Source organism: Symsagittifera roscoffensis, chromosome 1, assembly GCF_963678635.1.
Source record: "Symsagittifera roscoffensis chromosome 1, txSymRosc1.1, whole genome shotgun sequence".
Classification (NCBI taxonomy): domain Eukaryota; kingdom Metazoa; phylum Xenacoelomorpha; order Acoela; family Convolutidae; genus Symsagittifera; species Symsagittifera roscoffensis.
The window spans coordinates 12,020,385-12,045,749 of NC_087062.1; the positions used below are offsets into that span (position 1 = coordinate 12,020,385).

Consider the following 25,365-nt stretch of genomic DNA (forward strand, 5'->3'; position numbering starts at 1 on the left):
GTCCAATTGTGCTAGACAAAGTGTCTCTTTTGTCCTTTTAATAACTTATTAATTAGCAAGGATTCTTTCAAGCTACTTAATCAATTTTCTAGCTTCATTCCTATCTTTTCATTAATTCATTTAGTTTCCTCAACAGCTGATAACTACAAAGGAAAAGCTGATCTTTTTAACATTTTCTCGAAAAAAACATGATATTAGTACTATATTATTTTCCTATATATATTTCGCTGATAAGTAAACTACTGATCTCTTATTTGATGTGCCAAACACTTCAGCAGTTGCAGCTTATGGCTTTCCAGCTTATGTTCTGAGGCAGAACGCCAAAGTTTTGTCCCCAAATTTTTACATTCCTTTCTCTCGAAATATTTCTTGCCGTTCTAGGCCCAATGTTTGAAAAGATGCACATGTTGTCCCATTACACAAGTCAATATCAAAATCAGACCCTACTAATTATGTGGTATCAGTATCCTCACACGTTTGACTTTATGTCTCCAAAAACCAATTTTTAAGTTTCAGTATTCCAAAGCTCGGCATGATCGGTCTTATAGCCAACACGGTTTTATGAAAAGGCGCAGCACTTTTACGCAACTTTCAATTTACATTGATATTTTATATTTGCATTGATGTCAATGAAAAAATTTGTGCTGTCTACTTTGACATGCATAAAGCATTTGACTCCGTGTTATATAATGTTCTGCTTAATAAACTTAGAGCTTTTGGTTTTGATGACGCGTTTATTCGTCTCGTTTACTCCTGTTAGTCAAATCGCATTCAGAGGGTGCGTGTAAGCACTTCTTGGTCCTATGAAGGGCACGTATCAAGCGGTGTTACTCAAGCATCTATGGCCACCTACAACTCCTAATTTATATCAACGATCTGCCTGGTGTTGTAAACATTTCTATTCCACATCTGCTCGCTGATTACTGAAAACTTCTATACACATTACAGTTTGACATACACGGAGTCTCCTTGTGGTGCAATTTCAAAGGCCACTTTTATCATCCTGACAAAAATAAACTAATCTCAAATAATTCTTCCCCCGTCTTCGATTTGAATGACGCATCAAAAATGTGTGTTGAGCATTTTAAATTTTTGGTTCTTCTATTTCTCCAAGTTTATCTTGGAACCACCACATGGGCTCTAAACTTGGTAAGACGTCCCGCTGTTTTTATTACTGACAGAGAAATGTTCCATTTAATTTCCCTGTCAAAACGAAGTTTCAGATGTAAATCTTTTGTGTACGATCCATTTTGTTATTTCATTCCATTTTAACCCCAGTATTACATTGTTGCTCCAGTATCGTTTTGACAGGGAAATTAAATGGAACATTTCTCTGTCAGTAATAAAAACAGCGGGACGTCTTACCAAGTTTAGAGCCCATGTGGTGGTTCCAAGATAAGCTTGGAGAAATAGAAGAACCAAAAATTTAAAATGCTCAACTGTTGATCTATCAAAAATCAAGTTAACCAGAAGGCAACTAGACTGGGGAACTGTCTCATTGAAGTGACCCTGTGGTCCAGAGTTTCATTTAGATACTATAAAGATTCTTGAGCAAGTTATTTTTTTTTAGTCTTGATCGAAAATCGTACTGGAGATACCAGAGTTACTTGTCACGTCTTGAGCACCTAAGCTTAATCCCTTTAGATTGTTTCATCTGATGTTTTATGTTGATCTATCAAAAATGGATCCAACGCATACTGTCTGGTGAAACATAACAAAAAAGAGTTCTTTTCCTTGTTTTCATAAACGCTCAATTGTTTTAGCTATTCACAGGGCTGGCTCTTGTGGCGTTCTCTTTAGTTTCTAGAAAGGGGAGTTTTTTTGCTGGTGTTCTTTGAAAAGTTAGCATCTTGATTTCCATGTCTAGTTGAACCACAAATTTTGAACCACCATCTTGATTTCCATGTCTAGTTTAACCACAAGCACGAGAGATAGCGCCTCAGGAACTTAAGCGAATGGCTATGGAGCATGTCATTCGTGGTCTCAAATGTGACGTTAGTAAACGATTTTCAACCTCCCCTCACCCACAAAACACACATAGACAGACACCTATAAACTTCATTCGCTCTTCAAATGAAACAATGTGACGCCACTGAGCCACGACAATATAAGCCAGAATTTTTTGAGTTTGATAAAAACATACAAAAGCCAAAAAGCTCAAAAAAGTTTGAGAAAAGTGTTTGTTTATTATGTCCCCTCACCCTCGAGACACACAAACAAAACTCTTATCGCTCGTCAGAATATGTCGAAATATCTATCAAAATGAATAAGGCAAGTTTTGACCTGAAAACGTTATAACATATCGCATGAAAACTTATAGACTTAAGCCCTTTGAAACAAAATAGAAAACAAAATAAGTGGGAACAAAATAGACTTAAGCCCTTTGAAAAACTCGAAAAAAATCCCGGCACAATTTGCAAAAAATTGAGCATATTAAAAGTTGAAGGAGACCAAGAGAGTTATGAGTCCTAGCAAAATTTAATAACATAATTTACCTGAAAAAAGTCTGTCACCTGATTTTAAGACTCTTGCTTATGGAAGAGGTAAAAATGTATTAAATCTCCGTCATTCTCAAACACAAAAATTGCACAGAAACTTTTTCGACTGGTCAAAAAGAACAATTTGACGTCACTAAGCCGATGTAATGAAGGCTAAAATCCATGAAGCCGAAAAACGGAAAACACTTTGAGAATTTTTGACAAACCGAGATGGTAATATTACAAAGTTTTTTCAAATATTTTACGAGAGAAAAGTCTAGTCACCAATTGCAGTACCCTTGCTTCTTGCAAGGGTAATCATAGTAAAGATATTGTTAAGATTTTGAAATGATGTTAAACACTGATTCCATCTCTTGACACTTCAATTTTCTTCATATATTGTTTTTTGTCTGTCTTTTTGCTCTATGACAGGACTGTGGATTCTATGTAACTCAAGCTTCAACCTGCCAATGAGGTTGGCGCCTTTTTTTCTTGGCAGTATTTGAGGTGGTCTTAGTCTGGAATTTTTTTCTTGTAGAAAATGTAAATGCACATGAAAACCGAGTTTTTTTAATGAGTAGCACTTTTTTCTGTAACATTTTTTATTTTGGCATGCGTTGCTAACAGGCTAGCAATCATTTTTTGATTCACCTCCTTCAATACTTTGAGAATATCTAAGAAACTGTAAATTCAACAATTATTTCTGCATTTTTTGTGCATTCTCAGATTTCGAAATTCTGAATCTGTATGTAAAAAGTAATCAGAGATCATAAAAAGTGTCTCACTTTCTTTTTATTCGAAGTGTTTGAAAATTAATCAACGAAAAACATCGCAATTGCTACTAAAATTCAAAAAAAAAATTTTAAACTTGTTTTTGGAATTAACTACACAGTTCACAGAGTTTAGAACCTCAGTTTTGTTTACAATTTGATTTATTGTTTCATTCAAGCTAACAAGTAACATCAATAACTATGTCTCTACGGGTAAGTTTTAAAATCCGGAGCTATATCTTTAATGTTACCTCCTTAACTCAAAATTCTCTCAACTTTCCTAGCCGTAAGAAAGTTAGGTAATATTAAAATTTGAAAAGAGCCAATTTTTTGCACTATGGTGCGTGTTAATTGTTAGCCTCTTTCTCCTGAATTGCAGCGCCTCTAATACAAAAACTGAATTAATTTTACAATCTGAGGATGCGCAATTAGCATTATAGGGAGCTGATTTTTTGTTCTATGGTGGTCTTTTAGAGAGTGGACCGCATCTAATTAGGGAGCTGGCTTTTTGATTTTAGGCGATCGTTTCTCTTTATGGTGTTTCGATTGCCACCCATTTTTCCTTTAAAATGTTGCTGATTAATGTAAGCAAATTAAGTACTTCAAAAAAATGAAGTTATTTTAAAGCCTCTAACTGTAAAAACTGAGGATAGTTGACTTTTTGAAATGTGATGCTTTTTTTTCTATGGTGCGTATTAAAGGCTAGCCTCTTTTTCCTAAAACAAACAACGTCTCTGATATAAGTAACTAGAGTAATTCTAAACGGTGTAGATCTCAAAAAGGTGAACTGCAAAGAAAAGCACCTCTAAGTAGGAAGTAAATTTAATGTAGGTACTTTTAAAAACTGAAGAACTGAAGTAGTTTTTGAACATGTAAGAAGATAAGATTATTTTAAAACATGAAAATAGCGGATTTTTTGCTCTATGGCGCATGTGAATTGCCAGCCTCTTTTTCCTGAAGTGCAGCGCCTCTAAAAAAGTAACTGAAGTTTTTTTAAAACCTGAAGATGCGCAAATAACACTTTAGGGAGCTTGAGTTTGTTTATTGCTCTTTTACGGTATTTAAGGGAGTGTGTCGAAACTAAGTAGGGATCTTGCTTTTTGATCTTTGGCGATTTTTTCGCTAAAGTTCAGTGCCTTCAAAAAATAAGAAACCTCAGCATTTTTTTAAATCTGAAAATGAACAATTAAGTTTTGGGTAGCTGATTTTTTTACTCCATGGCGGTCTTTCTGTTCTAAGGCTCATGATATTTGCCAGCCTCAGTTTTCAAGGTTCAGCGTTTCTAATATCAGAAATTTAGGTTACTTTAAATTCTTGGATGGACAAAAATGTGAGATACAAACAGCCTGTATGTAATTTAAGTAATTTTGAAACCTGCAAATGCGCAAAAAGTAAAAAACACTGTAGGGAATTGATTCTTTGCTCTGTGGTGGTCTTTTAGAGAGTGTAGTGCAATTGAGTAAAGAATGGCTTTTGGTCTTTGGCGATCTTTTCGCACTACGTCGTATTAATTTCCAGCCTCTTTGACCTAAATAGGGACTTACATTTTGGTCAATGGCGGTCTTTTTGCTCTATGGCGTGAATTTGCCTGCTTCTTTCTCCTAAAGTATGTAGTTTACTAATGTAAGCAACATTATTAACTATTACAACAGGTAACTTATAGAATAACTATTACAATATGTTACAACAGGTAAGAAAATAGAAAAACTATAAAAAATGAGGGGAGTTATTTTTTTTTGCTCTATGGCGATCTTTTTATTCTCTGGCGCGGGTGAAATGCCAGCCTCTTTTTCCTAAAACGCAACGCCTCTAATCTAAGTGTCTTAGATAACTTTAGGTGACTTGTAGATGTTGAAAAATTGGAACTGCACAGAAAGGAACATCAAGTGGGATGAAACTTTAACTTGACACTCATGAAAACTGGAGTAATTTTTGAGCCTGTAAGCAGATCTAATAATTTTAAAAACTGAACAGAGCTGATTTTTCGCTCAATGGTGCATGCTAATTGCCAGCATTTTTTTCCTGAAGTGCAGCACCCCTGAGGTAAACAGCTGAAAAAACGTTGAAACTGGAAGATCTGCCATTAACACGGCAAGAGTTAATTTTTTGCTCTTTGGCGGTGTTTTAGGGACTGTATGGAATCTGAGTAGGGAGCTTGCTTTTTGATAATTGGCGATGTTTTTGCTCCATGGCGCGTCAATTGCCAGCTTTTTTCCCTAAAGTCGGGAGTGGAGTTCTCCCCTTATGGCGGTATTTTAGCTCTATGGCGTGTTAATTGCCAGCATCTTTTTCTAAAGCATGTTGCTGACTAATGTAAACAAATTAGGTAATTTTAAAAGCAGAAGTAACTTTAAGACCTGTGAGTAAATTAAATAACTGTAAAAACTGGGGGTAGTTGACTTTTCAGTTTATGGCGCTTTTTTCGTTCTACGGTTCGTAATAGTCAGGAGTTGTATTTTTGCTCTTTGGCATTTCTTTTACTGTATGGCGTGTTAATTACCAACCGCTCTTTCCTAAGTACGTAACCAACTATTTTAACCAATTTCATTAACTTTAAGTAACTTTAATACCTGTGAGTAACTAAAATAACTATAAAAACTAAGTGGAGCTGTTCTTTTTCTTTATTGCAGTCTTTTTGCTGGAAAATGCTTGGTAATTGCCAGCCCTTTTTCGTGAAATTTTGCCCCTCCAATGTAGGTAACTTGGAAGATGTTAGATATTACAATATGTGAGCTGCACAAAAAGGCAGAATTAATAAGCAAATGACTTTAACGTAAGTAACTTTTCAAACTTCTAAGGGATTTGAATAATTTTAAATCATAAACAAAACTGACTATTCGCTCTCTGGCGTTTATTTTTTTCTTTGGCGCATGTTTTTTGCCAACCTCTTCTTCCTAAAGTGCAGCGTCTCTGGGGTCTGAAAATTAAGTTATTTTGAAACCTAAAGATGTGCAATAAACACTGTAGTGAGCTGACTTTTTCTGTCTATGGTGGTCTTTTAGCGCGTCCAGAGTGTCTACTTAAGGAGCTGGATTTTTGCTCTTCGGCTATTTTTTTTTGCTCTATAGCGTGTTAAATACCATCAAATTTTTCCTAAAGATCGTAGCTGACTATTACAAGCAGTTTAAATAACTTCAAAAGCTGAAGTAACCTTAAAGCTTGTAAGCAAATTAAATAACTTGAAAACTTTAAAAGAGCTGACGCTTTACTTAATGGCGTTTTTTTTGCTCTATGATGCTTGTTGATTGCCAACCCCTAAAACTTGTAGATAAACAAATGACAGCTGCGAATGAACGCATATCTAAGTAGAAAACAACTTCTATTTTTGTTAACTTGCGAGCAGAAGTACTTTTCCGACCTTGAAAAAACTTTTAAAAATTTTTAAAAAAAAACTGAGGGAGCCGACGTTTTGCTCTATGGCGGCCTTTAAGGTGATGCAGAGCATCTCAGTAGGGAGCTGAATTTTTTGCTCTATGGCGGCATTTTCACTTCAGTCAGGGCGTGTTAATTGCCAGACTCAATTTCCTAGAGTAGGTAACTGACTAATGTAAGCAATTTAATGAACTTTGAAAGCTGAAGTAACATCAAAATCTGTCAGGAACTTGAATAACCTAAATATTGAAGGGAGCTAAATTTTTGCCCTATGGTGGTCTTTTTGTTCTTATGCTTAGTAATTGCCATCCCCTCTTTCTCAAGTCGAGCCCCTCTAATGTAGGAAATTTGAGTAACTTTGAGACTTGTAGATGTTTTAAAATGTTAGCTGCAAAGAAAGACGTTCATCGCAATTCGACGCAATTTTTTTCTTGTCTCCGCACAGTATCAGGAACCACAAATAAACTTCACATGGATTCAAATGCTACACAGTGTCAAAACCCTTTGAAAGGTGGTTTGATTGATATTGAAAACAATTGCCGAGAAAAGCTACCCAAAAAAACATATTTAGTCTAGCTGAGAGCAAATAAAGCGACCAAATATGTCAATTACATTACGGTAAATCGAGGTTTAGCCATGACTAACTAGTTTTTGAAACTTTATTTACCGCCCAGCCGTTACTGAAATTTGATAATCTCTAAAAAGGAACATCAACAAAGAGGCGCAGCGGAGCTTCACACTAAGCGCGATCGATGGCACAAGAAGAGAGCATTGCAAGAAAGCAGATCGGAAAGAAAATCAATTACGTCCAAAAAAATCTAGAAAATTACTATTTAAAAAAAACTGTTTAATTAAAATATAATCGCCTTTATCAAATGTAAAATAAGCCGACAAAACTTAGTTAATTTCCCTTAGAACCCAAAACGAAATTGTTGTCATGAAAAACATTGAATTATAAAGTTTATTCCAAGAATTTTCGCACCTTTTCAGATCCGAAGGGGAGCATAAAATTTGTTGTGTTTCACTTGAAACGACATAAAATGATGTCTATAATACAATAATAAAAACTGAAATAGCTTCGGCTGAATAAAAGTGAAACAACAAAAAAATAAATACTTAGTTAAAAATAAGTAAAATTACATATTGGAGAAGTTAATCGAAACACTGAACGCAATAACAAACAAAATTGCATGCAGCAATAAAATTAATTCCAAGATGTGTTAACTAAGCCGACAAAAAACAAAACCCGACAAATAAAGCCCGAAAGTTTTATTTGGAACAGAATACTTCCCGTTTAGGCCCTGATCAGATTCGAACCCAGTACCTTTGCCGTCCCAGAAGTATTCGTTACTTACAGGTTTAATGTGCCGGAAAAGCCTAAAAACTTGAAATTAATATGAACCAAGTTACCATTAGAAGATGAGTCCAGTGAAAAAAAAGTTGTTTACGGGGAAAAGTCTAGTACCCTGTTGTGAAACCCTTGCTAATCGCAAGGGTAAAAAACAACGAAAATCTTATGACAATGTTCTCGTTTGTTTATTTTAATTAGCAATGAAATAGTTTTAGTTAGTTAAAGCCACGGCTGATATTCTATGAAACGTTAAGCTCCTCATTTTCTTGCGGACAAAGCACGACGACAAACTGGAAGTAAATCTAAAAAAAAATCATTGTTTTTAAGTTAGTTAATTCGAAAAAAGCGCTTCAATTCAATTCCGCTATTTTTGAAAAAGAGGCTTCCGGTCGAAATTTTCTTTCAAATTTGCACATCACATGGCCATTATTTTTTGAAAAGACTTTGTTTCAGCATTGATGTATACAGTAAATTACATGAAAAACAAGGCCAAAAAACAATGGAAAAGAGTCAATAAACGCAAGCAAAAAAACTTGTTTTTTTTTTAAATTTCTTAATTCGAGTTTCGAAGGAAGCAATAGATGCCCTCAAACCTCCTTGGAGTTCCAGAAAATTTTACGATTGGCTTTTTTTAGATAAAAATAATCCAGTTTGAGAAAACTGGACCAAAAAATTAAAATTTGTATTTCGGTGGGAAATCAGTAGATTAAATTCCACTTTCGAAACTTTCTTTGATATTGCAAAAACGTAAAGGTCACGGAAAACTTTCTCGACTTCTAGTTGAACTAGAAGCCGATAAAGTTTTTAGTGACCTTTACACTTTTGCTGTTCGACAGTGAGTTTGCCTTCCTTTTAACAAAGGTAAGTAACTGAACTTAAGAAAAAATCAGAAGTCAAACAGCGAAAAAGTAAATTTGAGCCTGAACAAATTTTGAGACTTTTCATGAAAAAACCGACAAAAATATCATCGCGATCTGTATAAGAGTCTGAATGAACTACATTCATCGACTCTTAATAACCAAATATACAGAAAATTCCTAAAAATTAGTCCTGTTTGAAGGAAAGCTACAGAGTGATCGATTGAGACTTCCTGTATTCGTTTCACTATACGCCTTACCATTCAGCTCTGAGTTATACATCGTCTCTTGGCTCTCATTTCCGGAAAAATGAAAGCTTGAAATTAGTCTTCCATACGCTCGATTCAGCAAGCATCGTATGCAAGAGACGGCAACTTACTGACGGGAGACAGTGGCGACCCCCAACACATTACTGACTCGGTGTTTTATGTATACGAACAAAATTACGTACTTTGAAGTTGATCGCAACTCTGTACCTCAAAAACAACTTCTAAAAAAACAATTTGGGCTACCATACAAACCAATTAACACCATAATAATAAACTTTAAGTCTCTACGCATTAATACAAGAAAGTCTATTGGGAAACAAATATTGCAAATTAAAGCTATCAGTTGTGTCCATATTCATTTCGCAGTGGAAATTCGTCTTTCAATAGTATTCGATTTTTCAACAAGACCAGAAAATCTTGCGTCCATTTAGAGGTTGAATCCATCGGTAGTTCGCCTCAGTTTTCTCATTTCTCAAATCCCCCAGACGACGCAACTGATCCATGTACTTCTTTGCAACTCGAATCGGATCCTTGAACACGATGTGGAAAACCACTTCGGCGAATGGTGGGGTAGTCAGGGATCCCTGGTATGCGAAGTACTCTGAGGTCCCGTGAGGAACCAGAGATCCGAAGTTGACAGCCGGAATCTGCACCGATCCTGGCTTTAACACCTTGTGGATGTAGCATCCGATACCTTCATCGAAGACATCTGCGGCTGCGGGATCGCTTTCGGGACCCTCGTCCATGAAGATTCCCCACACTGCTGCAACATCTTCCACTTCCTTTCCCTGTCCTGGAGCCCATTTGAAGACAAAATGAGTCTCACCGGAATGCTTCTGGCCGTCAATCAAGTGCTCACACCCATAGTCTCCTCCCTCTCCCCAGTGAGTATGGAAATGGTCCAGAATGTAATTGCCTTTCAACATGCTTCCAGACAATTGCCATTTGACACCGCTAGGGGGCGCGACACAGATCGTGTGTCCGTTATTCGTCAAAGTCCACTCGGCATGTCGATCGCCTTCCACTAACTCGAGTTTGAACCTTGGCAGCAGAACCTTCTCGGCGTCACATTCTCGGATGTCGATCGGCGATTGTCTCTTTCCATTTATGGAAAGTGGAAACTGCTTCGGCCAGCTAAATTGTTCCTTGTGGTGCCAGGAATTGTCAAAACTCATTTTAAGAGAGATGCCTGAAAAAGCTGTTTGCTTTATTTTTGTTTTAAGCTAAAAAAATTCAACTGAATTAGAAATGAATTGGTTTGCTATGAATTGCAGTCACGATGCACTTTGTGGTACAAAAATTGAGTTTTAATCCAGCCACTGTTGTTTTTTAGCATGATTATCGGCATTAGCTCATATTTACGCGGTTAAGATGTGTGAATGAGCCTAAAACTTTTCAAGAAGATTGTTTTTTGAAATGGTATCGCGAAAAATAAATGAATCGTAGCTTAGTGATTTTATTGAAATAGAAACTTTTACGCTAAATTGGCAATCGGTTAATTGATAAACTAGATGTTTATGTGAAATCATTCCGTTTTCAGCACTAACTCGCCTTACACTTGCTGTTTAATGTAACATTCTGCCTGTTTAATTTAACTTACAACCATCTATTTTTTATTATTGACGAACGGTTTTTAACCTCGAAATGAACTATCACATGACTTCAAGTTCAGCGAAGGATAAAGGAATACATTTTTGCAACACACCATCTCAGCGAACCAATCACAGCAAAGGAAGCTGGCTACAAAAATATCATGCTTAATTGATAAAGATCAAACAAAATACAGCAAAATCAAAAATATCGCAATTTGCATGCATTTACTGAGAAAGTACAATTTTTCCAACAACAAAATTAATCAGCCCATTCGGTTTCGGAACATCTCTAGGCCTTCAAAAACTTCCCTTTCTTGATAAGCAGTTGCTCTTTGCAACTATGGTATGTCAACGCACTATTTAGGTTCGCGCTAATTGCATCCATAAATTGATATATTCAACCAAAACCGTGATAAAGAACAAATTATATTTAAAAACTTATTTAAAAAACGGTTAGTTCAATCTTGTTAGTACAAACTATAAGTTTTCTTGAAGCAATGTGAATTAGATACAAATGCATGGAGCTCCGAGTGGCAATCAAATCGATTTCTGCCACTGCCTAAACAAAACGGCATGACCACAATTTGTGGCAAGCAGCTGCAATTTCTCCACATTAGAAAATCAACAATTCGTCGCAAGGCAGTTAAATCAGGAAATTGAACAATATTTAAAGAGAACATAATCCTATTTTAACACGAATACGAAACAGTGTCCTATTATAAATGGGACACTGTTTCGTATTATAAATGTTCTAAATGTTTCCTACACGAATCCTATTATAAATGTAGGATTCTCTTATAAATGTTCTAAATGTTCGCAAAATTTTCAACTCCCCTCCTAGATCCCAACGTCAAAAATGTCTGAAGTCAGTGAAAAACAATTTTTTCTTGATATTTTTCAACAATATATGAGGTAAAATGTTCTCCGGTTTACTCATAGCAACCGGAAATCATATTTGGATTTAACCTTTTAGTATCATCCCTAGAAAAATCTTCTTTCAGTTAATATTACTCAAATTCAAAATAAACAAAAGTCTTGAAATTTGGTGCTCCTTGCACAGAAATCAATTAAATTGTGTTTATTAATCCATTAAAATCTTTAGAACGCATCCTTTCGGTTTTCATTAATGCGACCATTTGAAAAATTTTTGTTTTGCCAGGAAGTCTGAAAATAAAATCCATTTTCGAAACTAAAAGTTGATCACGTTTTTCGAGAGCTTTATTTTTTTGCTGTTTGATAGTGGAGTTTGACTTCCTTTCAACTAAGGAAATGAACAAAAAAGCAAAAAGTAAATTTGAGCCTGAACAAAATTAAAAAAACTCTTCCAGAAAAACAAAAACAATCATCGTGACCTATATAAGAGTCTGAACACAAATATATTTTTTTAAAATTACCCCCAACTTTAATACTTTTTATCCCTCCTAAATTATGACCAAATAAAATGATAACTTAAATAAAATTAGTTAACAACTGACAAGGTAGATTCGGCTCAAAACTATCCGAAGATTGAGCGCGAATCTACCCGAAAAAGACTAGTTTTTGTGAAATTTAGGCATGAATTTTGCAAAAATAGTTATACCCTTTCAAGTTTGCTTCATTTACCAAATGCATAAAAAAAACTAAGTTAATAATTAAGTTAATTATGCATTATGGCGAATTGGTCGCTGCTAGAAAACCTTAATCTGAAAACTATGAGGTATTCAAAAATTATATAATTCATTTGATCTAGAAAATAGAAAAAAGCTATTCTCAAAAAATATACACAATTTCTAAAACTTATCTATCAACATTTAAGGCACAAAATTAAGTAGCTTTTAAAAAAGAATTCTGTCCTCGAGATAGTTCTTTCTTCATTTTCATTTCTAGTGAAAAGCGTTACTCTAGCACACTGTTTAGTGACTGCTGCGACTGGAAATCCGAACCAAGCCTCCGGTGGCGACTCTGTGTCGGGGTTAGCGGTAGCTGCGACGCCGAAGTCTGCCTCAAACCCAGTCCTATTTGCCTGCATTCTTGAGCTTGTCTGTACAGATTAACTGCTTCGTCTAACTCGTTCATTTCAAACTTCAGCAATGCCATATTGTTCAACGTATCGCTAACTTTGACATCATAAGGTCCCAAGGCAGCTTTAAACGCATGTAACGCTTTTTCAAACAGAGGCAAAGCATCTTTGAATTGCTTCATTTCGCAGTAAATACTAGCCATATTAGCGTAATTAGTAGCCACGAATTGATGATTACCTCCATGTGTTTCAATATTCAAAGTGACAAGATCCTTCAATAACTCAAGTGCCTTTTCTCTGCTCCCTGACTTTCTATATGCAATAACCAACCACTGCAAACTAGTCATTAACAAATTCTTGTTAAACATCGGCTGTTTACGGATCGCTACAGCTCTTTCGAAATAATCCACACTTTTGTTGTAATCTTTTCGTTCAAAGTAGAGGCCTCCCAAATTGAACAAGGATTGAGAACAGTCTGCATGTTTTTCCCCGAGGAGTTTTTCTCTGATGGCCAATGATGCTTTAAAAGACGTTTCTGCGTCTTCGAAGTTTCCTTGATAGAACATAAGCACTGCGTATTCATTCAAGTGATTTGCCTTCGCTACAGAATCCGGGGTTGACTCTGCTAGAGTCGAGGCACTGAAAGGTTCCGAGGATCCGTTTTCTAGAAACTCTTGTATGATTGTCATCGATCTCAGATAGGAGAGCTTCTTGAAGTTCGATTCGAACTGTTTGACCTTTCCTAACCTCTGGTAAATGAGCTCAAGTAACTCACAATTCTGAACGAATTGCATGTAATTTAAGTTAGGAGTATCATTTGACGTAGGCGTCGAGGATTGCAACACATCAATTGACTGCTTCAGAAGTGTTTCCGCAACGTCAATTTTGTCCCATTTAAAGTGCAAAAGCGCGTTCAAATAAAGAGTTTTCGAACAAGATGGGTGGTCAGGTTCTAAATTCAACTCTCGGATCTCAAGACTCCGTTCATATAGATACGCTGATTTCGAAAAATTGCTCAAATTTGCATTGAACACAGCAAATGATTCTATCGCATCAAGAAGATACTCCACATTATTACGATCAGATTTTTGCTCCAATTGTGACAGCTCATTTGAAAACTCATCCGTGATTGATTCTTTTCCGATTTTTAATTTTGCAAACACTTCCATAATCACTGCTGTTAAGTCGAACTTGAATAGATGCATGAACACTACTACACGGCATACAAAACTTTTCAACCGATCGAGATATTTTTCGTCACTGGTAAGAATAATTAGACATTCTATAATAACTTCCAATGGTAAATGATCACTCAACTGAAACGGGCTTTCCAATCCAATCAAAAATTTATTCGGGAACTCTTTGACTAAGCTTGCATCTTTTTCCTGCATTCTTGAAATAACCAAACGCTTCAGAAAGGGCGAAGAAATTATCAAATTTCCCAAACGCACAGACACAATTTTAGAAATATGCAACTTTTCTAGCATAAACCGCAGAAGCTTGATGTCATGTTGAGTAAGTGAGGGATGAAACTGGCGCCACATCTCAATGATACAATAGGATGACAAGCCTTGTGCCGCCTGTGTTATGAAATAGAGTACCTTATAAACATTGCCTACATTGTTATTGGCTAGGTGAGCAACAGTCGATATCAGAGCTTTGCATGTCACTTCTTTGCCTAAATTCGGACTATTGGAAACTTTCGTGACGATACTTGGAGGTATGTGCGATAAATCCACCTTCGTCAGGAGTTTCGCGAAGAAAGGCGAATTGATTCCCAGTTCAGATACTTTCTTTTTCTGCGCCTCGTTCAAGTGGGAAGTGTATATGGCAGCTTGGGGTTTGATGTTGATACTAGTCATGGAAGCCCATGCGACCGGGCAGGTATTGTTGTCAACTGATAAAATCACTCGAACATCGGGAGGCAAGGGATCTTGCACCCATTCTAGAACTTTCTCACAATCTGACAATCTATCCGCAGAGTCAATACAAATAACCAGCAAAGAAGTCCCAGATGACAAATTGTTAGCAGAGGCTTCTTGAGTTCCAACTTTCTGCCTGGGAAATGTTTCCAGAAGTTGTGAAAAACTGTCAAAATTAGTGTTTTGCTTTGAATTCGAGCCAACAAAACTCCCCGTAGAACTCAAACTGGCGATGAATCGTCGCATCATTGTGCCACCATCTTGAGAACACAGTGTCGTATCTACAAAATGATAAAGGATTTTGTTCGCGGGATTGCTGTTTTTGTGCTTTCGCAAAAAATGAGCCACAACAGTTGATTTTCCGCATCCAGGGTCGCTTTTAACAATAAGCGGAGGAACATAACCATCTTTTATGATGTGCCTATTGATGCAAAACACATACTGATCAATGCTTGACATTTGTTGGGATGTCGGGAGGTTTTCCAGGATCGACGAAAAAGCATCTTTTTGATATAATAAGCCTCGCATATCACGATAGCAAGAGCACTCTCCTAACACACCATCTGAGAACTGATTTTTAATGAACTGGTCAATCGATTCATTGACAAGATCAACCAATGGCTCCATTTGTTGGTAGTTTTCAATAAATAAACAATATTGACTCTCGTTTGAGTTGATTTTCGACAACAACTTTTTCAGTCTTGCCATGCTTCCATTTATACAACTTTGCTCTGTCTGTTTGAAACAGAACAATGCTTTCAAAGTTGAACTAGATTTCATCACATTAACCAGATTCTGCAGTGCTTTATAATCTGCCTCCGCTATCTTGCTTTCTAGAAAAATCACAAAGACGTTTGCAGTTGACATAAGCGGCTGCAAATTCTCCGGAGCCAAAAGTTTCGAAGAACAGTTCATTTTCAGACCATGATTTTCCAATAGGTTTTCCTCATATTTTGAGCACCACGCATCCATAAATAGATCAACATCGTCTTCTAATTGTTGTTCAAAGTAGCCAAAGACAAATTCCAACGAGGACCAAACATGGGTCGTAGTTCCAGGCCAGTATGAAAATACCGGAGGTGTTGGAACCGCATGTTTCACACTAGCTTCGAACTTGAAAGTCTCGACGTGTGAGGCTCTACTTCTGTTTGCAGATGCAGGTGCGCTTGTTGCCAGACTAACTGAGCTTGGTGACATTAAGTCTAAATGGAGGTCAGGATCCCGTGCCGAAGCAGGAACTACTTGGGTTCCCACAATCTGATCTACATTTCGTTGCGGTGAGTTGCTACTTGTATCACTGTTTCCATGCTCTGATTCGTTTCTTCCCGCATTATTGTTGTTTTGTACAGCCGTTGGTGAGCTCAGCGAGTAGTTCTGTAAGGGTTCCGATTCCTGCAGTTGTCTCAACTGTGTTAGAATGTTGTTTCTGTCGTCTTCGAATGCTCTTGCACGTTCCAAAGCCTGAGCTTCATTTTCCAAAGCTGACTCCCGCTCATTGCGTAATCTGGTACATGTTTTCTGTAACGCCTGGACTTCGCCTCTCAACCTTTTGTTCTCACTTTCTAGTTTCTTTTCACGTCTCTGCATATCTGATATCTCATTTTGTTTGCTCAATTTAAAGTTTTCGAATTCTCGTCTTAGTTTCTCAAGCTCAACATTGCTGTCCAGATCAAACCCGCTTTCGTTTGAAAGAACAGATCTTAATGATGCGCCCATGTTTTTCTTTTTCTGAAAACTAGATCCGCTTTGTCCATATTGGGTAAACGAATTACTCAATGATTGCACTGAGGTTGTTGGGTTACTCTGGTTTCTGTTTTTGCCCAGCTTTTTCCGGGGTTTGAACTCTACAGGGATTTGCTGTTCGATGGCACGCGAGGAGTTGATAAGGTTTCTTCTTCTGAACTGACTATCTTCAGGGTCATCCTTCAGAAGGGATCCCCCGACACCCATGTCTAGTGACGGTGCAGATTAATTACCGGTCCACTCGTTTTATTAGAAATAAAATCTACATTGCATCGAATTTTCTGAAATTTGTGAAAAATAAATAAATCTTAAGAACACAGGCATCATAAGGCATGAAAATTGGATTATAGCGTTTATGGAGGGGGGGTTGCTTTAGATCCCCTTTTAAGTCCGCCCTGTATCTATTACCGCTAACGGCTTATACGCTGAGTTTCTAAAGGAAACAAAAAAAAACAGACAACAGCGCTCAAAAATCCTTTATCCGCTATTTCATCAGGATTTTTCAAAAACATGCATCACTTTGATTCTTTATTTGCCAACTTCACTCTAAGTGGTAAAACATGCGTTTCATTGAGAACAATATCAACTTCATAAATTCCGGGCTCTGAAAATCCACCCAATTCGTTCTTGATCTTGACAGCATGTGAATTAACAACCAAATTATGTTTCAGTTTCAGCATTAATGATATGAATTGTGAATTGACCAGAACTTTTTCTTCGGTTGTCGGCGAAACTTCAACCTGCAAATCTAAAGTCAAGTCTTTGAGAAAACTCATTATGTCTAAAACTGAACTCGTAGCTCCATCTCTTAGAAAGACTCCATTTCTGTAATTATCCGCAACTTTGTACCAATTCTGATTAAATTGCGACGAATAAACTGCCAACTTTTGAGGAACGAGTTCTCTTCTGAACTTCTCTCGATCTACAAATCGCATTTCACCCCTGTAAGCAAAGCCTGGGATATCCTGGACGAAAATAGCCTCAATGTCAGGTCTCTTTTTATCGTGGGTGCATTCAACAACATCATATACAAAGTTCTCTGGTTCTAATTCGACTGGCTTTCCATCTTGCGATGCTCGAGGAGGGTAGCGTCTCTTTAGGATCCAGGAAGTCCGACGAAACATCTAAAGAAGCAATACAATTTCAACCCAGACAAGCAAACAACCTTCCTGGCCGTATGATTTAGTAAAAACCAGATTCAGAATATTGGTGTATTCGATAAATGCAAAAACATCACCCTCATCCTCAATACCAAGTTATCTTATGGATGCTCATAAATACGCAGCAATTTCATCGATTCTTCGACCAAATAAATCTCATTGATTATTTTTTCTTGCCAATTAGTTGCATTTGTCTTACACAGAGCACAGAGGAGGTGAAGCTTCGTTCGCTAACACGAGCCAGAACACGATAAAAAGCACCACTATAAAGTGCAATAAGAAAAAATAGAAATGAGCCTCGAATTAGTTAAAAAAAAAAAACTATGTCTCAGATTCGATCTTCGTCCTACTGCGACCTTGAGATTATGCTTCTAAAGCACTAACCACTCCGCACATTAGGTCAAAAACACTAAAATAAAAGGCTAATAAAATTTAAAATTGCAAGAGAGATTCAAAACACCAAAAGCAGCTATACTGAAAATTGCGAACAAAAAAATCAAAAATCAATTCTACGATGCGGCAACTAAGCTGACAAAACTAAAGATAAACTATAGGGCGACATTTTTACGAAAGGAAATTTGAAAAAAAATTCCTGATCAGATTTAAACCCTCGACCTTGGGCATCCCAGGCGTTTTCTTCACCTTCAGGCTAAGTGTCGGACCCTCATAGAAGTTTGAATGCATTATGGACCAAGATACAATTGATTCAAGTGACTCCGTTAAACTAGTTGTTAACCCGAAAAAAAAATGTATACTCCGATTAGATAACGCTTGCCAATCACAGGCGTAAAAAATTTTAAAATTGGCCCAATGATATGATTAAATTTTTTTCAGCTGAATTTTTGCTGAAAAAATGTGAGACGTTTTCCTTATAACGTGAAAAAGCTTGAGAACTAAGCACTAAAAATTCAACATAAATAAACTGTTTAAAAAGCTACTATTTTGCCATCTCTATCCCCGAAAAAAGCTGATGTCCATAGATAGGGCCAAAGAATAGATCGAAAACTGATTTTAAATTAAAAGATGAATAAATCGAACTATAGCTACAAGATAATTAAAGGCAATTAAACAACTCAAACACTTCTGTCAACCTCGTTAAAAAACCTTCTGAAAAACACATTTATCCTGAAAAAGTACCAGCATTTTAAAAATAAGGTTTTTAAAATGTTGTTAATTTGTTTTCAAAATATTGGTACTTAGTTGATACTTGGTTTCCAAACAAAATTCAGGAGCTTGGCGTTTACCCGCGGGCTTATAAAAGAGGTTTCGCCCAAAAATGATGATCCAAAAACTCAAAATTTACCAATCAACTTTACTTTTATTATGGAACCAAAGAAACTGTACGATAATCAAGAATATTCGGGTTTATCAAGGAAACTTAGATTGCTTGCAAAAAACAAAAATCAAAATCAACGAAAAAAAATTAAAATTCAAAAAACTTGACAAAAAAATTTTCAAATTGAAAAAAAGATTTTTCAAATAAAGCTTGATTTTTGTATGCGTTTGAAACTGACTATGTTTTCATTTACAAAGACAGCCCACCAGGAATCATACATTTATTTAATCGACAAAAAAAAACATTTTTAGTACGTAAAACAAACCAGTCTAATTACCGAATTCGGATTTTCAAAATATTGAACATGCCAGCAATTTCATGTGTCAGCAATTAAACTTGTTAGAATAAGCTTATCTGCAAACCCAATTTTAACGACAAAAGTCTTTTACGATATTGCCATACACTTAATCTTTCAATTTGAACAAAATAAAATTACAATTTGAGCGACATAAATTCTGCCAGCAATCATCCGAAAACTTATATTTTATTAACAATTACGTGATTCAAGCTAAATTTTGAATGTTTTTAGATCGGAGAAATACCCTAGACACAGAGGCAAAGCAGGGCTTCGCACCCCTTGCGATACAAAATTAAACACAAAACTTCGAAAGACAATCTGGCTCGTATGAAAAGACATGCAATTAAAATTGTCGGCTGAAAAATGGAAACATTTTAAGGATTCTCATTATGATCAATCCCCTCAAACATAAAAAGACTCAGTCTATACGACTCTATTCATTTGTTTCTGATAATTTGTAGGTGGAAAGGATAAAAAAAGAGGCTTCCCAAAAAATTATGATCCAAAAACTCAAAATTTACCAATCAACTTCGCAAAAAATTATGGAACCAAAGAAATTGTACGACAATCAAGAATATTCGGGTTTATCAAGGAAAAATTGATTGCTTGCAAAAAACAAAAACCAAAATCAACGAAAAAAAAATAAAATTAAAAAAACTTGACAAAAAAATTTTTTCAAACAAGTACCACAAAAAATAATTTGCAGAAAATCAATAAAACTCCGAAAGATTAACGAACTAACTCAATTACATCAATCTTGTCAAATATTAAAATCGTACGCAACGGCAAGAGCTGAGCCACAACATAAAAATTTTACAATTTAGAAAAAGACGCACGTTGAATAAAAAAGAGCAAAAAAAATCAAAACTTTCAAAACATTACTGCCAGAAACAACCACAAACTTGAATCTCGTGCAGCGCCTGCCAGATATCTTCGTTGATAAACTAGTCAAGTCAAAAAACTTTTCAGACATTTATTTTAATTTTTTTTTACATTAAAACGATACGCTGTACTATCACCTTGAATTTGAAATCGCTAAATAGCGACGAGTCTACTTTATGGTATGTCAACTTTTTGGCACGTAACCGGCTAAAACATTCACCAAGATGCATTGTCTAAAAGTGTCTCAAAATAATTAAAAAAAAACACTCCATTAAAAAAATTTTGAGACAGTTTTTTTTTATTACTGATACGTACTTACCCTCAAGTTTTGATGCTGAACAGAAAAGAATCGGAAACACTGTGGTTTTAGGATGTCCATAAGTCGACTGAAACTACATTTTTGAATCGGTTTAAAATAATTTAAAATGGTGAAGAAGTGTACGAGAACCCGTAAGCATTCTGATATAAAGTTGCAAAAAGTTCGGACAGACAGAAATAATTAACAAGAGCAATCTGCGAACTTTGAGCAGTTTTTGCATGCAAATTTAAATTTTGAGGTGAAATTGAATCATATTTTCCGTCTGGAAAATGTGACAGTCGGTCATGTTTGGAAGTTTGACATTGAGAAAACGTTAAGTCTGGATTCACCACAAACCACTACTAGAAATCAGTCGGCTTTTTATTGCTCTTTTTTTCACTATTTTCGCCTTTGATCTTTCTGATCTTCAGACACTAAATGAAAATTCTCTAAAAACAAAAAAAAACAGTCGTTTAGATAGAGATTAGTCTGAACTAGAAAATTTATTCGAATTAAAACAAAACATCCGTTCATAATATTATCAAACCCTAAATTTGGAAAATTCCATACATGCTTTATTCAAAAATCTGTATTAAAAAAACTGAACTTGGCAAAAGAAAAAGACAGTTACAGAAAAACAATTTAGAAAAAAAAAGAAATTTATAGCTATTCCACAGAAAATGAAAACTGTTATGCAGAAAAATTATTCAGCAGAAAAAGAAAATTATTTAGCAGAAAAAAGTTATTTTTAGCAGAACATATTTATCAGCAGAAAAACAGGAAATCATTGCTTGATCGAATCAGACGAGCGAACATAATAAATTTGGGAAAGGAAAAAAGAAACTTATATTTGCAGTAGAAAGTTATTCAGCAGAAAAAGGACGTTGATTTGCAGAAAAAGAAAGTTATCTCAGCACTAAAATTAAATTATTTAGCAGAAATACAGGATCAGAAGTCATTATCAAATACTGTCCCTCCAGTTACCAGTCATTTGCATCCATTTTAAACATGTCAAGCAAAAAGCTGTAACATTCGTCTACTGCAGTCACACACGAGGCTTAAGAAAAATAGGCCCTATAACCATTGGCTCAAGAGTCAGGTAAACTATCTCTTGTGTTTTTCTACCTCAAATCAGTCGGAGCCAATTCGGTTCGTCTGTGACATGAGACCACGACCCGTTACAGCTTAAAGGCTACTACCAAAATATCCCCCCACTCTAGAATTAATAACGTCCCCATACTTAGGTCTCTAGATACCCAAAATACATGAACGCCGTTAAAAACCGGTCGGAACAATCCGTTAAGTTACTTTTTATTAGACAGTGGAACTTTGATCCATTTCAGATGGATCAACCTAAAACTCGCCTTACCTCAACATAACAATTATAAAACACACTCTAGAAATTTGAATTGGTACTCACATTGTAGCACGCTCAAGAACTGGGAGTAATTAAGTCGGTGAGCAACTCAAGAATTAAATAGTGTAACTAAATGAGTTTAATGTTTGCTAGTTTCAACAACAGGAATAAGTTTGTACTCTAGAATGCAGTTTTATGTGGACCATTGGGACACTCAAGCTGTCCACCTTTCCACCGAAGGTTCACTCTGGTCCAGTTTAGAATAATACTCCAGTCAAGTCACAATAATCCAGTTCGTGGGAATACACTTGTCTCTGTTTCGAATGGGACAGCTCTACTCTAGATTATTACTGTGACGGAAATTGCGAATAGCAATTTCCTAGCGATTTTTCTTGCAACTTTCCCGCGATTGTTACTCGATTGTTCTGATTTCTCTTTTTCGGTTTTCAGTTATCGCGAGAAAATCGTACATGACAGGCTCCACTCGAATTTTTGAAAAATTAAATTTCACTCCAAAATCAAGTGTTTTTTGCTTCTCTCAAGGTCAAACTTCCAAATATGACCGACTGGCACATACTCCCCGGACTCGAGATCGATGTCCTCATCGCGTGCTGTCGTCTGCCAGTGAGTCCCCGAAAACCGAGTGTTGCTCAAGGTACAGTGCCAGTGGTCATTTACAGAAGTTTGCAGCAGACTTAAGCTTATCTACACCCCAAAATTCACGGCCATGTAAAATTTTCACACTATCGCCGAACAGCAATCAAAATCTGCACACACCTGCACCTATGAATTCTCGCTTTTCAAGCCAATTATTTAAAATTTCTTTTGTCCCATTCAATTAGGAAATTGTCATGCAGCATTTTGATTTATATAATAGATATAGCATATTAATAACAATATCTGTTTCGTTAAAATTTCTTTTTCGTGAACCCAGGCTTCACCCGGATCCACACTCAAGCCCCCCTTCCCTCTCAAGACTCAAGATCCATTCGAACCATCCACTCATCTCGCACTCTTCGCCTTGGAGGTGCTGCACCCTGAAGTACTAGATAGTTCTTCTATAGTTGTACTCTCAACAGTTCTTCTTCATCATCGGAGCTAATCACGATCTCCTCCCAAGCCTTCAGCTGTTCATAGGATCGCATCCATTCTCTTTGCTCCTGCAACCTCTTTGCCTGGTTGGGTAGTGCCTTCACCCTAGATTCCCGGTTCAAACAAAAGGAGTTGTGCAGGCTCAAGCTCACGTTCTTCGCCAGGTCCTCCTCTAGTATCGATTCCCTCGCTTTGGTATTGTCTCTAGACATTTTACCCACTCTCTTCCATCCTGTCGTGATCGCATTTCGATGGGTTAACAGGGGTCTCTTGAAAGCTTCCGGCCCAATCTCGGCCTGGAACTGTCGATACTCCTTTTGATGCTTTCTCATGTGATTTTTCGTTGTCATGTACAACCAAGACGTCAGCGTCGCCCGAAACCATGGAAAGTACCTCAAACGGCTCCATACGTGTCTGACTTCCGTTGGTTTGGCGAATACATTGCACGCGGTCTCAAACAACTCTAGTCTCCTGTTGTAGTCTATCGCATATATTGACTCAGCCGTTGGCGTCGTCGCTTCCCGATACTTCGTTATATTCTCTTCTATCCATCTCAGAGCCAACATCGTACTCACTACTAAGAGCGTCACCTTCTGCCGGTGATCCGGTAGTCCGATCGACCGAATTTCTTCCATATCCCACACCAGGCAAAGGTTCTTGTGATCTGGATACCACACCGTTTGTGCCAAACAGTGGCATGGGCATTCTCCATGGGTGATCTCAATGCTCCTGAGGTTACGCTCCCCCGAGGCTTTCAAGAGAGGCTCAAGCTCTATCATTTTCTCATGCATCGTGTCGTTATCTTCCATGTTTGGAGCACCTCCCACAGGTCTTCCGATCACGTTTTGTCTCTCGTGATCGCTTGTGTTCTCACTCTCCAACTTCAAAAGTTCTTCTCCCCAGATTTCACTCAAGTCATCTCTCAATTTTTTTGGTACTGTCCCTCTGATTTTTCTCAACAACTTGTGCGAGTGATGCGATATCCGAGCCAACCTCACGCACTTGGGCACTGAGAAGGCCTTGTCCACCAATATTCTCTGGCTGGATGCTTCCACCATCGCCATGTGCAGTGGGTAGTGGCTTCCGCACAAATTGGCCATCATCGATCCTATCAGGGATTTTGCGTTCAATGGCAGGCCATAAGCTTCGCTCATGGGAAACCCCATTTCCGCCTCGAGACCAACCTTCCAGCTCCGGATATGTTTTTGAGTCACCTGCAACACTCCCGGCCATGATTCCACGCTCAACGCCGTCATTAAATGGTGTTCAGACTCTAGCCTCTCCAGTGACTGCAGACTACACATTCTCGAGAAGAATCCGAGAGCTGTCGCTATATTCACCGTAGTTCTCGCGTAACACTCCGCAACTATTTGCACAAACCAAGTAACCAGATCTTCTTTTTGAAAGGACAATATCCTGACACATGATCGTCCATCGCAGGTGTGCTCTCCACTCCCACACGTAGAATCCAGACAGCTACCCGGCTCCATCTTCTTGGCTGACTCGAGACTGTTCGTCTTCTCGCCTGACTCCTTCATCTGAGGTAAGATCAGTTTGTGCACCACACTCAACTTTGCCAAATCTTCATCTTCCGTTGGAGCTAACCTCACCCGTTCGGTGGTCTCCTCGATCAGACTCGCGTGGGGATGTGGGCACCAGGAGGGTCTTAGTAACTTCCATACCACTCCCAAGTTCGTGATCAGCAAGCCATTGCCATCACCCATGTTCACTTTAACTCTCTTGTTCGAGCGCGGTATGCTCACCACCTCCGGTGTTTTCTCAAGAATCAGGCCCAGGCTCGGCCCCTCTTTCTCCACCGCGTCTATTTCCATTATTCTTTCTGTCCAAAACTTCAGTAGCTCCGCCACCTCGTGGTTCCTGTGAGCGCCTCCAGTTTCTGAGTCTAAGAAGGGGTTGTAGGCTATTCCCATCACTCCTGACACGTATTGGTATTCCCCCTTCTCGCTGGGTCTCGAGTACTGCTCTAACGAGGCCAGGTTGCGGTGAACATCATGCTCTTCTTCGAACTTCTTATTATAAAACCTCCGTACCTCGTCTAGCTTTCTGTGGTTCTCTAGGGATAGTCTGGAACCATCTTCCTTTTCTATCCCTGTACTCTGATAGACGTTCAAGATGATCGTTGAGACTCTTTTTTCCATGGTTTTACTTCCGCTTGCTCTCTGGTGGCATGCCAAGATGGTACTATCAGACATCATTGACATTATCCATCTCAAGAAACATGTGGCATCCCTTCTCCTAGCCAGGCTCAAGCCTGAATTGTCCCTGGCCACGTGTTGCATCAATGCTTGATACACATCTAGCTTCTTGCTTCCCAACTTCAGCCTGTCATACGAGGTCAATGTCTCCAACTCTATTCCCACCAGACTCCAGGTGAACATTAATTGTCCTGCAGTTCTAACGAAGGGATTCGCCATTAATGGCGGCGCTGATGAGGGTGTCCTCATTGCCTCTTCAAAATGATCCTTCAACAAGTTCTGCCAGGACCTCTTCAGCTGATTCGCCATTTCTATTTTGTTAACCTCGGCCTTTTGCTGGGTGGCCCAATTGCGTCGCTTGCGAGCTACTCCAC

At 37.5% G+C, this 25,365-nt stretch overlaps 2 protein-coding genes and 1 long non-coding RNA gene across 3 annotated transcripts; all 3 read right to left on the reverse strand.

The window, feature by feature from the left end:
- Nucleotides 1-9,315: 9,315 nt before the first annotated feature.
- Nucleotides 9,316-10,417, reverse strand: LOC134854589 (carbonic anhydrase 2-like). The gene has a single exon (XM_063870903.1). It carries the CDS (start codon nt 10,269-10,271, stop codon nt 9,495-9,497), a length of 777 nt encoding a protein of 258 aa, XP_063726973.1. The 5' UTR covers nt 10,272-10,417; the 3' UTR covers nt 9,316-9,494.
- A 1,963-nt stretch (nt 10,418-12,380) lies between these two features.
- LOC134857295 (nephrocystin-3-like) lies at nt 12,381-16,629 on the reverse strand. The gene has a single exon (XM_063873684.1). It carries the CDS (start codon nt 16,557-16,559, stop codon nt 12,564-12,566), a length of 3,996 nt encoding a protein of 1,331 aa, XP_063729754.1. The 5' UTR covers nt 16,560-16,629; the 3' UTR covers nt 12,381-12,563.
- A 238-nt stretch (nt 16,630-16,867) lies between these two features.
- Nucleotides 16,868-20,426, reverse strand: LOC134857321 (uncharacterized). The gene is made up of 2 exons (XR_010164894.1): nt 20,348-20,426; nt 16,868-17,476 (listed from the first exon to the last, which is right to left on the reverse strand). It is a non-coding gene; the product is annotated as an uncharacterized LOC134857321 (long non-coding RNA).
- Nucleotides 20,427-25,365: the final 4,939 nt, after the last annotated feature.